The 16,995-nt window shown below is 49.2% G+C and overlaps 3 protein-coding genes across 5 annotated transcripts; 1 reads left to right on the top strand and 2 right to left on the bottom strand.

The window, feature by feature from the left end:
* Positions 1–40: 40 nt before the first annotated feature.
* On the top strand, positions 41–1,452 carry Tmem223 (transmembrane protein 223). The gene is made up of 2 exons (XM_032891573.1): positions 41–362; positions 1,026–1,452. The coding sequence occupies exons 1-2, from the start codon at positions 56–58 to the stop codon at positions 1,316–1,318; spliced, it is 600 nt and encodes a 199-aa protein (XP_032747464.1). The 5' UTR covers positions 41–55; the 3' UTR covers positions 1,319–1,452.
* Positions 1,453–1,506: 54 nt separating this feature from the next.
* Tmem179b (transmembrane protein 179B) lies at positions 1,507–3,863 on the bottom strand. Its single transcript, XM_032891572.1, has 5 exons — positions 3,381–3,863; positions 2,517–2,704; positions 2,304–2,438; positions 2,055–2,133; positions 1,507–1,859 (listed from the first exon to the last, which is right to left on the bottom strand). Exons 1-5 carry the CDS (start codon positions 3,474–3,476, stop codon positions 1,698–1,700), a joined length of 660 nt encoding a protein of 219 aa, XP_032747463.1. The 5' UTR covers positions 3,477–3,863; the 3' UTR covers positions 1,507–1,697.
* On the bottom strand, positions 3,538–16,415 carry Taf6l (TATA-box binding protein associated factor 6 like). 3 transcript variants are annotated; one of them, XM_032891568.1, is made up of 12 exons: positions 15,915–16,415; positions 15,122–15,178; positions 13,939–14,098; positions 13,453–13,539; positions 12,723–12,873; positions 12,535–12,585; positions 11,932–12,026; positions 8,843–8,917; positions 8,502–8,722; positions 8,075–8,207; positions 4,423–4,551; positions 3,538–4,336 (listed from the first exon to the last, which is right to left on the bottom strand). In XM_032891568.1, exons 2-12 carry the CDS (start codon positions 15,127–15,129, stop codon positions 3,575–3,577), a joined length of 1,872 nt encoding a protein of 623 aa, XP_032747459.1. In that variant the 5' UTR covers positions 15,130–15,178; positions 15,915–16,415; the 3' UTR covers positions 3,538–3,574. The 3 variants fall into 3 exon arrangements, with proteins under 3 accessions (XP_032747459.1, XP_032747458.1, XP_032747461.1); XM_032891567.1 differs by having other exon boundaries at positions 16,168–16,415; XM_032891570.1 differs by having other exon boundaries at positions 16,225–16,415.
* Positions 16,416–16,995: the final 580 nt, after the last annotated feature.

Raw genomic sequence — 16,995 nt, 5'->3', positions numbered from 1 at the left:
GTGGGAAGGTGCGTCGTTATAGGAAGTCCCGCCCCGGAGACGGAAGTGCTCCGCCATGGCGGCGACTCTGCTGCCGCGGTCGGTTAGCCAGCTTTTGTCTATGCTGCGGTCCGGAAATGTGCACCGGTCTTTGCAAAGCGGGGTCCCACGGGATGTGCTGCTTTTCCAGCACGAACGTAGCCGCTTCTTTGCCATCCTTGGACTGTTTTGTGCGGGTCAGAGCATCTTCTGGACTTCCCTGGCTGTTGCAGCCTTGCCCAGACCTCTGATTCGAGTACCCGCGGAGGCTCCCAACCGGGGCTCCCTGGACCTGCGCTCCGCACTCTGGCGATACGGGTTAGCTGTTGGTTGCGGCATGATGGGTAAGCACATTGCTGTGGGGCCGTGTGCACAACGCTCACTCAGCAAAAAGGGGTTTCCAAAAAAGTAGGTGGGACCACCCGGTATGGGTGTGGTGTGGTGTAACAGTCTCTGAATGCCTTGCACCCCCACTCTGCAAACCGCAGGCCAAGGTCTGCCCCTCACACTGGCCATGAGCAGGCTTTTGAGGCCACAGACGCATTTTTCTCCCCTTAACAGTATAAAAAATGCCGATAGGTTGGTGACATGGCTCGGTTTGGTTTCTAAGAGTGCATGCCTAGTATGCATGAGGCCTAGGGTTTAGCCCCCAACACCGCATTTGGACAGTAGAAGATAACAAATTAAAAGTTATTGAATATTTAGCAAGCTTGTAGCCAGCATGGAATAATGGACCTTGTCTTTTATGATTTTTCTGGGTAGCTCTGGCTGCCCTGGAACTCATTCAGTAGGTCAGGCTGGCTCAGAGACCCGCCTGCTTCTGCCCCCCTTAGTGATGGAGTGCGGCACCACTGCCTTGTCATCCTCCCTTTAAAAAAGAAAAAAGGGCTTAGGAACACAAAAGTTTTAGCGTATAATTGCTCAAAACTGTTATTTCCATTACAATAATTTGACTCAGCTGTAAGGAGGATCTTTATAACCTTTTACCCCACTTGGCTTTCCTGCAGGAGCCTTGGTCCCTGGTGCTGGTCTCCTCTACTCGCTCCGATCTGTGCGGTCAGTCATGCTCCTTGCAGGAGGGCAGCAGGTGACATTGACCACTTATGCCCCCTTTGGCTTGGGTACCCATTTCACAGTTCCCTTGAACCAGATTTCCTGCATGGCCCACAGAGGTGAAGTTCCTGCTATGCTGCCTCTGAAGGTCAAAGGCCGGCGCTTCTACTTCCTTTTGGACAAAGCTGGACACTTTCCCAACACTCTACTCTTTGATAACACTGTGGGTACCTACCGGAGCCTGTGAAAAAATGGCTTACCATTCTCAGGTGATGCAAAACTCTTAGGGATGAGGAGACCCACCAGGGCAATGCAAAGCTGCCCAGAATCCACTAACAGCTAATAAATAGCTTCCAAAAGGCTTGATACATGCCTACTTAAGCTATCGTTCTGTCCTTTCCCATTTATTTACTTAACATCAAGAAATCCATACCATGATGAAGAAAAGTAATATATTATTTTGGTACAAAAAAGTTAAGGAGAAAAAGCAGAAGTGGCCTATTCGAATGTTTCCCTCCTGGAGGGAAAACTGAGGTTTCCAATATAAACAGGGCTGTACAGAGACAAGAAGATTAAAAGCAGTTGGGCTTGGAGGTTCTGGTTGCAGAAAGCACTCTTGATATTCTTCAGGAGTGAGACTGGCGTTGCCCAACAAGAGCATCAGTCTCAGAGCTCCACTCTGGGTCACCCCTCTCCTGGGGCTGGTATGGTGTCGCCTGAAACTTGCACTGCATGACCTGGAGCATCAAGGCCAGACACCACAATATCAGATTCACCCAAGAAGAGGTCTGTGAGAGAGAACAGGAGTATGAGGAGGGAAGCCATCTCCAATCCAGTCCTACCCACACAACATTGTCTGATCAGATTAAGGTGACAAGTCCCATAGCTACTTTGAGCTTGTGACTGAAGTACAGCCAAGCACATATTACATGGTGAACACTCAAACTACAATTGCTTAATCTTAACATATCCCTTTGTCTCACTTCAGCATTGTGTAGGTTGGAGTAAAACTGCACAGCAGTTCCTGGAGGTTTCCATGAGATTTTCTGGGCTTCAGAGCAGCTGTGAGGTTAAAAAAAAAAAAACTTGTGAGAAAGAAGGGACATGCTCTTGAGCACATTTATGTCCTTAGCGATAAGGGCCAGAGGAAGGCGACACAGTGGGAACTCAAATGACCTGTCCCCTACAGAGGGAAGATAGTCCCTATCAGGCTTCCCTCCCTCTCCCATTACCTAATTGTACGATTCAAGGAGATGATGGAATTGCAGAAAGAATTGGTGCCAAATCGAAGTATACAGGCAGACACTAAAATCAGGAAGATGGCTATAGCTGAGATGACCAAAGCAATTCGGAGCCCTATAGAACCTCTGAGGAAGAGAAAACAAGTTTAATGGCTGAGGTGGGACTCATTCACCTAGGCCTCTCATTATCAGTAGGGCAATCACCTCTGGGAGTCCTCGATGCAGCTGCTGTAGACCCAGAAGAAGAGGAGGAGAAGGCAGTAGAGCGCCAGGATGCCTGAAGCCCCTGCCACAAAGTAGCAGAGGGAAGAGGCTGAGGGATGTGACAAGGCCAGATAGGTGCCATTGAGTGCAACCGCACCATACAAGGGACAGCTACCACCGAAGGAGGCCTGTGGAAAGAAGCTGTTAAGTCCATTTCAGTTCAATACGCAAGATGCAGGTTCCTGTCAGATGTAAGGACTAGTTCACAAGTTTAGGTGAAATGGAGAGTAATGTGCTGGGAACAAAATCTCAGGTCCCAGAAGATCCAAATTCAGTGGGTTATAAATGTAGGAAACCCAAGAGAAATCACAAGTGTTGCCCTTTCCATCAAGCAGAAATTCCACAGTAAACCCTACTTCATTCGTCCTTAAACAAGAAGCTCTCTTAATCTGTAAAAGGAGGCGTCCTAGACTCCTATAGTGATTCAAAGTATCCTCTCACCAGGACTACCCAGCAGTAGTTAAGATTCAAATGCACATAGCTGTATGTTTCCTCATTTCACACATCGTGTTACCATCGTGCGGCACCATGATCTTCTCTACTACTACACTACATTTTGCTTTTGGTTGTTTATTTCTTTTTTTTGCACAAATGTTTCTATTATTGGATGGATGCAGAGACGGCCCGTGTGTCTCAAAACACTAGTAGCTTATGAAGCTGGACTGGAAGGCGCTCTGCATGTCCAGTTCCTTTGGGGAGGAAACAACTTTGGAACGTCTAGCCCCTAGCCGGATGTAGACAATGCGGCCAGCCCCCTACGCAGTCCTGCTAGACCCCAAGGCCGGCCCGCCCCCGCAGCCGCACCTGGGTCCGGGTCAGCGCCGCGACCGCCAGAGCCCCGCACAGGAAGGCGGCCGTGAAGAGCACGAGCTCAAGTCGCTGCAACCAGGGCAGCGCCATGGCGCCCAGGCCACCAGGAAGCCAACCGCCCAAGCCCCGCCCACGAGCACAGACACGTCACTTCCAGGTGCGGGTTTATTCTCGGAGGCTTAGCAGCCTCACAGCGGCAGGTACAGCGAATAATCTGAGAGCGCCCAGCGGCGGGCCGGGCGGCCAGTACGGCCGATCATGGGCAACTTCTGCACGTAGCGGGACGCGGGACTGGGCCCATACGGTGCAGGGAAAGCAGTTTGAAAGAGGCGCCCGCGGCAGCGCCGCCCGGCCTGACGCCCTGCGATTATAAACCGGAAGTGAGGGGCGCCGCGGGGTGCGAAGCGGCTCTTCTGGAAGACGTCTCGCGTTCCCGCGCCGGGACCCTGCTGACGAGGAGCGCCCCGCGCCCGGTGTACACGAGGTAGCGGCCTGCTCTCCGAGGTGGCGTTGGCGGCGGCGAGGGTTCCACCGCACGGGCTTTCGTCACCCTGAGGGCTGACCACGGCGCTGGCAGTCAGCTGCGGCATTTTCCGCACTGAATCCGGGGTAGTTGCAGGCTCCTTCTTGTCTCCGGGCGGTCGTGGGGCCGTGGGAGCAGGCTGGCCAGTGCCAAAGCGGGTGGCCAGGCTGTCACCAAAGAAGGAGTATAGTTCACGGTAGATGTCTGCTAGGGTCAAGGAAGAAGGGTCCTCTGATCCCGCAACCCCTGACGGCAGCAGGAGACCAGACCCAAAACCTGGTTCGGAACCGCCCCCAGGGGGAGACTCTTGTAAGAGAAGGCTGTCCCAAGGCAGGTCCTCCGCAGGACGGTACCCTCTCCCGCCAAGGCCACCGCGGTTGGGTTCTGCTGCCTGAGCTTTCATCTTAAGTAGTCGCTCTACGGCTACCTGTAAAACAAAAGAGCTAGGAGAGCTCTCTCAAAGTAAAGCTGCTGAGCTCCTGCAAGAAGGAGAAGCTAGGACTGGTAACTCACCAGAATAGCTCCATACACTTTGTGCCCATCTGCTTTGACCTGGGCATTAGATACGGAATAGTCATCCAGCACAGCCTGCAAGTTTGTCCAGTAAGTAGGCAGATGTGGGTAGAGGACTCGCTCCACTGCCTAGAATGGAAAGAAGGGATGCAGTAAAGTAACCTTGTTCCATATGCCCTTTCCCACAAAAGATCCACTCGATTTTTGACTGGGCTCAGTTCTCTATTCCTTTACTGAGAAGATATCCCTTGTCTCTGGATACTGTATGCATAAGCTTTTGGTAAGCATAAGGGATAAAAACATACAAACATAGGCAATATAAAAATGCCCCATTACTGACATTAAGGGGTAATAAAGCATGATTAAATCATTACGACACAGAAATTGTTTGCAGACTGCTATTAAATACAATCCGAAAGGAAGTGGTGTTCTGACTAGAAAAACTAGAGCTGAGTTCAGACCACACATGTAAAAACAATACTGGGAGCCCACACTGGGCCTTGAATTCATGAGAATTCCCCTTCTTTAGCTTCCCAAACTCTGGGATTATAGGCAGTGTACTACTACACATGACTTTGTACAGTTTTAAATTGTGTAATCATCTGGGGGCAAAGCATGTCTAAACAAAGACGAGGACATTAGAGATGGGGCTTTGACATATAAAGTAGACTTGGATCACTCATCCAGAGCATGAACATTTGAAAATGCTAACCAACCGTCACACTCCTAGGAAAAATATTGAAATAGAAAAAAAACAGCAAAACACCCTGCTAAAATTTACAGACATTAATGTACACCCAGAAAAGCTCTCTTACCAGCAGCCATCCCCCAGACAGGGTGATTGTTCCAGAGTCAGTACTATGAGCCACAATTCCCAAGCCTTCATGCCCACCAATGCTATGAGACAATCAAGCTGTGTGACTGACCTGGGGAACTCAACAGCTCAGTGTGAGGACCACCGAGATCGACATGCCTAGAGAGGTCTCTGCCTAACCATGTGGTCTGGTGCCTGTTCAACACCTGCTGCCTGGATTTCATTGCCTATGCCTACTCTGTGAAGTCCAGGGACAGGAAGATGGTGGGCAATGTGATAGGAGCCTACCTATGCCTCCACTGACAAGTGCCTGGACATCAGCTCCCTGATCTTCAGCATGCTCATGGTGATTCTCTGCATCATTATTTTCTCTACTGCCTCTGTGGTAGTCTTTCAGTTGTATTCACAAAGAACGCCACATTTGGATTCTGGCTGCGCAGGGTCTACTATCCACATCTGGCCCTCCCTTAAGGCTGAGGCTTTGACCCTTTACCCTACGCATATGCAAATGTTACCTTCACCTATCTGTCCACAGTGGATTCAATAAAGTGCACTTGGTAGCAAAAAGGAAGGAAGAAAAGAAAGAAAGAGGGCTGGAGAGATGGCTCAGTGGTAAGAGCACTGGCTGCTCTTGCAGAGGACTTGGGTTCAATTCCCAGGAATTATGAAGCACCTAACAACTGTAACTCCAGTTTTAAAAGGGACTGAAGCCTCACATAAACATGTATGTACGCAAAACACCAATGCACATAAAAAAAAAACCATTTTCTTTTCAAAAAGCTGCTACTAAAATAAAACAACAAAAGGAATTTGAGGGGGCCCAACAAAATGGGTCACTGTGTAAACACACTTGCTGTACAGGCCTTGTGACCTGAGAGAGAATTCACTCGCCACACATGTACTGTGGCAAACATGCCTATGCACACACATCGTAACTTCTATAATAACAGCAATGACCTATGCACACATATCATACACTTCTATAATAACAGTAATGACTACACATGTACTGTGGCAAACATGCCTATGCACACACATCGTAACTTCTATAATAACAGCAATGACCTATGCACACATATCATACACTTCTATAATAATAACAGTAATGACCACACATGTACTGTGGCAAACATGCCTATGCACACACATCATACACTTATACAATAATAACAGTAATGACCTTTGTTTTAAAGAGGAGGTGAGATGTCGCTCAGTGTGTTGAGTGTTTGACTAACAAGCTCTAAGCCTAGATGTGATCCCAGCACTGCATAAAATGGATGTGGTGATCCTGTTTTTAACCCTAGCATGCCAGCTCTCAGGAGGCTGCAGCAGGTTCAAGGTCACCTTCAGATACAAGGCAAACCCAAGGCCAGATTGGGATAAATCAGCACATAAAAGTCTAAGCCAACAGAACGTTTGTTTTTCTTTTTTTGTTTTTTTCCAACTTTAATTACAAATTTGAAACCAGTCTAGGTTTCATTTAAAGTCCTTGGTTTTTGTTTGTTTGTTTAAAAAAGCCAGGCATGATGGCACAAGCCTTTTATCCCAACAGTGGAGATAGGGGTCAGAGGCTGAGGAAGGTTTCTCTGTGTAACCCTGGCTATAGTGGAACTCACTCTGTAGAACTTACAGCCTCAACCTCAGAGATCTGCCTGCTTCTGCTGGATTAAAGGCGTATGGCAAAAACAATTTTCTTGGGGGGGGCGAGTAATTTGTATTTTGTTTTGTCTTTTATATTTAGGTGCTTTTTCTCCTTCTTTAAAAGCCCTCTCCCCACCCACCCACCTTGTGGCTCCCTACCCCTCATCTGTTTAGCTCAAATGACATGGCTATTTCCTCTTTCCTTCAACCTCCACCTCTAGGCAGCTTCTTAGATTTACAGTTTACGGACCTAAGATGCTTTACACTCTACTAAGCTTAAAACACACAGACACCAACAGTATTTCCGCATACCAACAAAGGTCAATCCCAAGAAGACACCACTCTAGCAGAATTTAGGAAGAAACATAACAAAAGGGATGGGGTGGGAGGTGGGGGAATGGTGCAGACCACTGGCCAAGGTCAAGAAGATCCATCCTTTGACAGCCAACACTGCAGAAATGAAGTGATGAAGTGTGTTGGTTCTCCTTAGGGCAATCACCATAAGATTGTGAGGACTCGGGGTTGGGTATTTAGCTCAGTGGTAGAGCTAGCAAGTGCAAGGCCCTGGGTTTGGTCCTCAGCTCCGGGTGTGTGTGTGTGTGTGTGAGTGAGTGAGAGATGATTCATGACACCATCAAGATCACTTGATATAATATTTCCCTAAAACCTTTTTTAAAAAAAATATAAATTCAAAATGAAACAAATAGAATTATTCCAAGTATCAAAAGAGTGGCTCAGTGGACATAGTCATATTAACAGAATTAAGACACATTAATTGGGGGATGGAGAGATGGCTCACCAGTTAAGATCACTGACTGCTCTTCCAGAGGTCCTGAGTTCAATTCCCAGCAACCACATGGTGGCTCACAACCATCTGTAATGGGATCTGATGCCCTCTTCTGGTGTGTCTGAAGACAGCTACAGTGTACTCACATAAAATAAATAAATCTTTAAAAAAAAAAAACCAAACCAAACCTGAGGGTATTTCCTAACATGGTGCTGTGAAACGGACAGGAATTTTAACAAATCAAGTTCTAAAGGGATGAGAACTTACAATAAAACCTGGCCTAAGGCAAGGTTTCAACGTGGCAGCATCAAACACACACCACTTTCACAATAAAATACACACCAATGACATTTTTCCAACACTTATAGCCAGCCACTCGCCAAGATCTGTGAGAAAGCCAGAGTCCTCACCTTCCAGCCTAGAGCATGCAGCCCTACCACTGCCCCATAGTGAGAACAGAGAGGCCGTACAGGGTCTGTCAGGACCTTCTGCAGGGAGAGCAGAATCTGCTGGTAGAGGCCACTTACAAGGTCTCCATGAGTCCTGTGGAAGTAACAGGAGGAAAGAGAATGAGATACCACACATAAGGTGTGTAACATCTGTAGGCCTCTCTGAGACAGGCTGCCAGGTGTGACTGGCCCAGGGTCCAAGGGACAAGACTTCTATATCTTAGTATATTTGTAACTGTACCATGGCCTGCCAGCTAGGGGGCTCTAAGGAGAGGCTCCACATTTAACATTTAATCTAAGAGCCAGAGGCATCATACAGCCCCCTATCACAACCCAATCAACTCTGTAAGCTATCCCACCCTCTGTTCAGCTTGAGCCCAATGGCTACCAGAAGATGTGGCTGAGTAGAAGGGCAGCCCCATCTCGCAGAGTCCAGTGGTCATTCAAAGGGTTGATGGAGGCAGCCAGTGGCTCCAAGACACAGTAAAGCACGCTGCCCACCAGAGATCGGACATAGGGCCCCAAGCAGAGGTGTGGGTTCCGTATCAGGCTCCGTGCTACCTGCAGTAGTCGGTGCAGCTGCTCCAGGTCGTGGCTTACAGATTTTACCTGTGGTAGGAGTGGGTGGCTTAAAGAGACATGGAGAGACAGGAGCTTGCAATTCTGACAGCATCTTCTATGAGCCCTAAACCCAGAAGGGTCATCTTCGCTAGAGAATTGATCACTTACCCCACTGACCACATAAACAAAGTAAGGCAGGAGTGCTGCAATCTTGGAGTTTGTCTGCAGGTCCTGGAGGGCAACCTGAAAGAAACCACCTCAATAAAAGGAAAGCCACCACTCTGGAGCCTGGGTTAGGACCCATGTGTTAGCATAGCATGGGCTGGAGAGATGGCTCAGCGGTTAAGAGCCCCGGCTGCTCTTCCAAAGGTCCTGAGTTCAATTCCCAGCAACCACATGGTAGCTCACAACCATCTGTAGTGGGGTCCGATACCCTCTTCTGGAGACAGCGACAGTGTACTTATTATAAATGAATAAATCTTTAAAAAAAAAAAAAAAGAAACCCACTGACATAGACAAGAACAGTACTGTCTGTTTACAAAAAAATAAAAGGCTAAGTGTGGCACAGGAAGCAGGTGGGGGCCAGTGTAAAGCCAGCATGACCCTCTTTCCAAAAGAAAAAAAGGTGGGGACAGTGAGACTGTTCAGTCTGGTAAAAGCACATGTTGCACAAGGCCATCAACCTAAGTTCAAATCTCAGAAACCACGTAAAAGTAGAAGAAAGCTAACAAGTGTTTTCTGGAGACGGGGTTTCTATATGTAACAGCCCTGGCTGTTCTGGAACTCACTCTGTAGACCAGGCTGGCTTTGAACCCACAGAGATGCTCCTGCCTCTGCCTCCCAAGTGCTGTAACTAAGGGCATATGCCACCACCACCATGCTCAGAGTGGTTTTTTTTGTTTGTTTTTTTTTGTTTTTGAGCTGGGGACCGAACCCAGGGCCTTGCGCTTGCTAGGCAAGCGCTCTACCACTGAGCTAAATCCCCAACCCCGTGGTTTTTTTTTTTTAACCTTCACACAGGTACCACAGCTTGTTTGTTCTGGTTTTTTCATTTGTTTTTGTTTTTTGTTTGTTTTTTTTGAGACAGGGTCTGATGTAGACGGCCCTTTAATTATGTAGCTGAGGACACCTTGAACTTCTGATCACCCCACTTCCCATTTCCTAAGTGCTAGGATTACTGGTGTTTGCTGCCATGTCTAGTTATTCAACATCATGTTAACTAAAAAAATGAAGCTGTAGGTTTCCCTTGGTGGCTGGAGCCTGTATAGCTCTGCCTATGGGAGGCGGAGACATAAAGGATCACTGCAAATGGCCCGAGCCGCCACAGTGAGTTCCAGGCCACAGGTTACACAGCAAGACTAAGACTAACCCCTGCTCAAACAAAACCAAACCCCAGCTAAAAAAGGTAAGCTGTGGGGTTGGGGATTTAGCTCAGTGGTAGAGCGCTTGCCTAGGAAGTGCAAGGCCCTGGGTTCGGTCCCCAGCTCCGAAAAAAAAAAAAAAAAAAAAAAAAAAAAAAAAGGTAAGCTGTGAAAGCAGATTATGCTTATATGATAGCAACAGTAACTTGCACTAGGAGCTAACCCGGGGGAGTGAGCTGCAGACCGTGTGCTTTCTACTGAAGATAGCTCTGTCCTAAATGCATACTGGTGTTACTTTTATAGGCAGAAGACATTTATTACAGCAAAAACAAAACTACATCCGGGGCTGGAAAGATGGCTCCACAGTCGAGAGCGTTGAGAGTAACTGCTGTTCTTACAGAGGACCAGGGTTCAGTTCCCAGCTCTCACGGAACAGTTTACAACTCTGTAACTCCATTGTAGGGGACACACAGCCTCTTCTGATCTCCATGGACACTGAGCAAAGACGATGCACTTTCGTGCATGCAGGCAAAACACTCATACACAGCAAATAAAAAGCGAACAGTTCTTTAAAAAGATTAAAAAGCAGGGGTTGGGGATTTAGCTCAGTGGTAGAACGCTTGCCTAGCAAACGCAAGGCCCTGGGTTCGGTCCCCAGCTCCGAAAAAAAGAAAAAGGAAAAAAAAAAAAAAAAAAAAAAAGATTAAAAAGCAGCTAGGTGGCGGTGGCACATGCCATCAATCCCAGCACTCAGGAGGCAGAGGTGGGAGGATCTCTGTGAGTTCAAAGTCAGCATGGTCTACAGAGATACAAACAAGAAACAAACAAACAAACAGCGTCTGGAAAACAGCTAAGAGGTGGGCAGGGTGCCTTTTAATCCTAGAGCTACAGGGAAGGAGGTAGGCAGATCTACTGAGTTCATGGTCATTGGGCCAACCTACATAGAAAGACCCTGTCTCAAAAAACATAACCACCCAAAGAAACCCACCTCATCCATAAACTTGGGGCCATCCAAGCCCTCTAGACAAGGAGGTGAGAGTGAAGAAGGGCCTAGCTCCCAGCCTCACAGCTGCTAGCTACAGGTGACTAAGAAGAGAAACAAGAGCTAAGTTTCTGTTTCCTTGGCTTTTGTTGTCTACAGTGACAGGGTCTTACAAAGAAGCCCACAGTCCAGCCTCAAACTTGCCATCTTCCAACCAGTGCTGATATTACAGGCCCATGCCACTGTGCCTGCCTCTGAGTGTTGGGACTCCAATCCAGGCTTCTGCACATGCTAGTCAATGCAGGGTAGCCTACCAGCCAAGTTCTGGGGACAGAAACGGATGCTGGCAATGTTCCTAGTTTATAAGCACAAAAGCAGCAGCTAGACATGTGAAGATGGAGGATCTAACTGCACACAGAAAGGTAATATGATTAAGCAAACCACAGTCTTCATCTGGCCATGGGTGGTGTCCAGAGGTTAAACCAATAGCAGCTACCAGCCCAGGAGCTAGAGAACCAGCCCAGTCTGTAGAGCATGCCAGGCTGGGCACCTAGGGGGACCTGACCTGGATCTCTATTTCTTTTCCTTTCCTTGCCAAGTCCAGATAAATTAATGCCTCAATTGGTTCCAGATCAATGGATACCCAAAAAGAAAAGGGAACCCAAATGAAGGTGTGGGAACACAATCAGTAGAAGCACCTGTGGTGCTGCCCATTGCCAAGGAAGAAGGGGTTCTACTCAGGCACAAAGGAGCCAGGACTTGCACAGTAGGAGACCACTCAGAACACACACACCACTGGAGAACAGGTTCCACCACAGTAACTAGTTCACCTACGGAGAATAGGAATTAGATGGCTGAAAATACCCCAAGATTTAAAGCTTTGACTTTAGGCCTAGTCAGGCTCAGTCTTTCACCTTCATCAGCTGTGGATCATCGCCCAGCACAGCCCGTGTCACTTGCTGGTAGTATTTGAGCAGGTCATCTGTCAGTGAAGACACTGCACTGGGCACTGTGAGGAGATAGGAAGGAAGTGGTCACCGATAGAGAGATAACCTTCCGGAGGCTGCTGCCCTCCAACCAGCACTACCCCCATGCACAAGGAACCCATTCAAGCGGAACAAGCAGGCACAGGCTCCGGCTGCACTCTGATCAGGTAGGTTCCACGGGTCTCGGTTCTATCTACTCCCCCCTACCCTCTGCCCCACAGTTTCCTGCTCAGTTCTCAAGCTTCCAGTGGACAAGCCTCAGGCTCTTCAAGCTCTACTCAGCATACCCTGGAGGTAAGACACTTCTCGGGGACCTCAGCATGCAACCCAGACTTCTGTCTTGACCTCCAACATACTGAACGGTAACAGGTCAGGGTTCTAACTGTAACCATAAGCCTTCTGGACACGGACCTGTGTCCCTTTAGAACACAGCAGGCACCCACACATGCTTGTGAGATGCAGACCAAAAGGCACAGAGGCCCCCACTCCTATAGAGCTCTTCCAGACAGCCCATCCTCCACACTGCCTTACCTGATCCCTGAGGTGCCAGATTTCCCTTGCCATCCAGATAGGAGACATGGACTAGAATCAGGAGACACAGATGGATGTCAGTTGGGATTTTACCCCTCCAAATTCTGCCCTACCTCCAAGCTGGCCCATCAGCACCACTCAGACCATCCGGTTCGTGTCCTAACCCCAAGAAGGACCCTAGCAGCCACCTCTGACGGCTGTCTCTGCACAGCCCTTGGGGATGTTAGTGGCCAGTGCCAGCTCCACCAGGTTCACTTCTCGATCCTCTGGAAAGTAGAGTTCCCCCTCCCTTGCGGGGCGCAAGGGCAACACCTCCTGGGACCCATAGCCACACACAGCCTGAGGAGAAAGAAGTTGACAAGCAGGGTGAATTCAGGGAAGGAACAGGAGCCAGGCTCTCCTGACCGGGGCAGGAAGCCTACGCTGGAGGGTAGGCCACACGTCCCCAGAAGCAAGGTGCCTGGAGATCAGAGCTGTCTGTGGTTCGCTGGGTCAAGATCATATGTTGTCTCTCCTTGCATAACTGTAAGGGTTCTGTGCCCCACTGCTAAGGAGCCAGTCTCTCCTGTTCACACCCAAACGATTCTCAAAACGTATTACCTTCCTCCCACAACTCCCGGCCCCAGAGCTATACCAAGACAGGTTAGCATCCCCATGTTTCTTCGGGCTGTTTCCTTACCCAGCATCCCTCTTTATTTCTTCAAGCTCATGTTCCTCAGTAAGGCCTGGCTCAAGCTCTACCTCTTCTGTGAGGCCTTCCCCAACCTCCAGAACTCATGGGCCTTCCCATTCTTTAGGCCCAGCACCTGGTCTGCTACATTGTGTGTTTGTCCCCAGGTCTTACCCCTGCCATCCCTGATCTGAACAGGAGAGGTGGCTGGGCATCCCCTGGGCCCTCTATGGCCACACTCCACTAACCTCCACACTGCTCCACCTGAGAGCCCTGTTGAAGTCCTCCACTGTCAGCTTCCTTCGTTTGGTGTGTTTCATGAACTGAGAGCTGTTCTGGGAGGGGAGGGAGAGAATCCAGAATCAGGGGACAGGGAGCAAATATGGGAACCCCCAAAGGAAATGGGCTAGACTGAAAAGACAAAGAGAACTCCACACCAGCAGTCAGAGAGCCTGCATTTCCAGCTCAGCTTTTGCACACCTTCCGCACGCCATGTCCCCAGGTGTGCCTCAGTGCCTGGTGTACAGTCTCACTATCCATCTCTTCTGCCGAGGTAGCAGGGCACTGTGAGAAAGTGTCATGAGAGAGTGCCCAGCAAGTGTGTTCTTTTCTAGATGTGTAACTGGCTAGAAAGATTCTGACCTCAAAGCACAATACACCTGGCATACGTTTGCTGAGGATGTCAGTGGGAAGGACAAAGGGAGCAGGAGTGAGGGGAAGTGAGAGCAGCACACCTGGGTGGCCTCTCTGAGACGGTAGCACACATCTTCAGCGAGCAGAGCGGCCACTTCGTCACTCAGCTCCAGCCCGGTGCTCTCTGCCATGAGCCGGACTGACTCCCGAGGGATCTCCACAAACCGCCTCTCTTCTCTTTCTGACATGGCCCCAGTGGAACTGCAAATGGAAAAAGAAGGTTGAAAAAGCTGCCCAGTATCTCTGAGATTTCCCCCAAGCGTGAGGCAAGCAAGACCATTCCAACCATATCTGCTCGTCTTGTCTTATAAGCCACAAAGAGGGAGCTGAAGACTCAGCACAGCCCAGGTCCAGGATGACCCACCCAGGAATGCTCCCAGGACCCAGCAAGGGTTCATCACTCTTCATCTCCAGGACCAATGTGCACCCTACGTCGTCCACACAGCCATCCTCCCAGTGGTTGCCGTTGTAATACAGAAAGATACCAGTCCATGCGGGGAAGGCTATGCATGTGCCTTGCCAGCATCTGTCTACAAAACCTTACTGTTTCTCGTCTTGTGTTCTAGACCCACACTTACTGCCACCTTTATTCCCTTACTTCAGGCCACAGTGCTCCTTCTGTCTGACACTGCCCTTCCTTTGTTCTCCTCCCCGAATCTCTTAGACTCGGTGACCCATCACCTACTCCATCCTTCAGATCCCTGTTCGAATGTCAAGGAGGTCTTCCCAGATGGTACTGACTGTCCCTGTCATCTGTCTTCAGTTATGAGGCAGGAGGATGGATAACAGTTCAAAGTCCACCTGAACTATGAAGTGAGTTGAAGGTTACCCTAACAACTCAGACTATCTCAAGATAAAATGTAAAAAGAAGGCTGGAGCTAGGCAGTGGTGGCTCACATTTTAATCTCAGAACTCAGGATGCAAAGACAGGTGGATCTCTGAGTTCGAGGCTAGCCCGGTCTACAGAGTGAGTTCCAGGACAGCCTGGGATACACAGAGAAACCCTATCCTGAAAGAAAGAAAAAACAATCTGGAGATACCGCTCAGCGGCAGAGAGCTTTCTTAACAGGTATGCTGCCTTAGGTTCAAAGAGTCTGTAACTTCACAGCACAGCTCTTTACAACCAACCCCACTCTTTTTTAAGGGGGTACCGGGGGATGCGCACGCAGTTCCACAGTTGACTGAAAGTTGTACAGCAGCAGAGACCACAGTCCGTATGCTCACCTGTGCATCCCAAGCCTCCAGCAGGATCAGCACTCACTATGCCCCCATTCACACTTGCTGAAAAAAAGAAAGGATAGTTGTTGTTTCTGAGACAGCGTCTAGACCAGGCTGACCTCCAACTCACAGAGATCTCTCTGCCCCCTGCCCCCCACCCCACCACCGAGTGCTAGAATTATGGACATAGGTCAGGACTCCTGGCCATGAACAGCTTTGTTTTTTAAACATTTATTCACTATTATGTGCACTGGTGTTCTGCCTGCACGTATATGTCTGTGTAAGGATGCCATTTCCCCTGGAACTGGAGTTACAGACAGTTGTGACCTGCCATGTCGGTGCTGAGAACCGAACCTGGGTCCTCCAGAAGAGTAGCCAACTGCTCAGCCATCTCTCCAGCCCAGCTATTTTTTTTTCTTTTTTCAGAGCTGGGGACCGAACCCAGGGCCTTGCGCTTGCTACCACTGAGCTAAATCCCCAACCCCCCAGCTATTTTTCTAAACACATAAAAGCCCGTGGCTTCCAGCTAGTAACACTCTATGACCTCATCCTACCCTCACTAACACGGAGATGTATAGTTGTATACAATTGTCCATTTCACAAAGTCCAGGAAGTTTCAGCTCAGAGAGGTTACCCGAACTGTCAAGACCAAACAGTAAGCACTGGGTAATTAGATTGCAGGGACTCAAACCCTGGCTGTAATTCAACTCAGGGTAATATATTCATGAGCGGTAGGTTTGTGTTTGAACTAGGCCTGGCTTTGTAGCCCAAAGATTTGAAGTCCCACCACCAGACTCACCACTGAATGAGTATGCTTCAGTTTTCCCATCTGTAAAATGGTAGCATTCAGTCTTGCTTAAGTGGAAAGTCAGAAGGGAGTTTCTCTATTATGTTCCCCTGCTGAGACCTCACAAAATCCACTCTGTGACCAAGGTCTCCCACTCCTTTAGACTCCTGTCCTGCACATCCTCAGTTCCAAGTCCTCCTGACCAGGAGGCGTGGGAACCGACTTCCAAGGGCTTCTAGGTTGCGCATTCCTCCCACCCACCTACCTCCAACCCAGATCCAGAGGGCGTGGGGTCGAGTGGGGAGGTCAGGGGTTACGGAACTTGTGTCACGTGCTCGATGAGGGGGCGGGCCCCCGTGGGCTCCGGGGCTGGTGAGCAGCCCACCGTGAGAAGCGATCCCTGGGTCCGGGCGGGACCTGCTCACCTACGGACTCCGGCGTTGGGAAGGCGCCTGCCGGGGAGGAGAAGGTTGCTTCCACTCACCGGCTCACGGTAATTCCCTCTCTCCGCGCTCAGGCTCCGCCCTCCATACGCGGAGCCAATCGGAGGCCGTCTACTGAGTTCTCCGCCCACCAAAGAGGCGTTCCACCTCAAGATTGGTCAGTGTGAATGTGCGGTAAGGGCACCAAGGCGTCGTTGGTCACGTGAGTGGCGCTTCTTAAAGCAACAGCTCTTGTTGGTGAGCTAACAGGTGTGTCACCGCATAAAACAAGCTGGCCATGAAACTCAGGCCTTCCTCTGCTTCCAGAGTGCTGGGATCAAAGGTGTGTGCTACCACACCGCTTTCCAGTTTCTGATTTTAAAAGTTTAATTCTGGGCTGGAGAGATGGCTCAGTGGTTAAGAGCACTGACTGCTCTTCCAGAGATCCTGAGTTCAAGTCCCAGCAACCACATGGTGGCTCACAACCATCTGTAATGAGATCTGATGCCCTCTTCTGGTGTGTGAAGACAGCTACTCACATACATGAAATAAATAAGTCTTTAAAAAAAAAGTTTAATTGCGTGTGTGTATGTGTGTGTGTGTGTGTGTGTGTGTGTGTGTGTGTGTGTGTGTGTGTGAGTGTGAGCTTGCAAAGAAGAGGACAACTTTGA

Source organism: Rattus rattus, chromosome 2 (assembly GCF_011064425.1).
Source record: "Rattus rattus isolate New Zealand chromosome 2, Rrattus_CSIRO_v1, whole genome shotgun sequence".
Classification (NCBI taxonomy): domain Eukaryota; kingdom Metazoa; phylum Chordata; class Mammalia; order Rodentia; family Muridae; genus Rattus; species Rattus rattus.
Note: the sequence above shows the minus strand (reverse complement) of the source record. Positions and strands in the feature narration are given on the sequence as shown.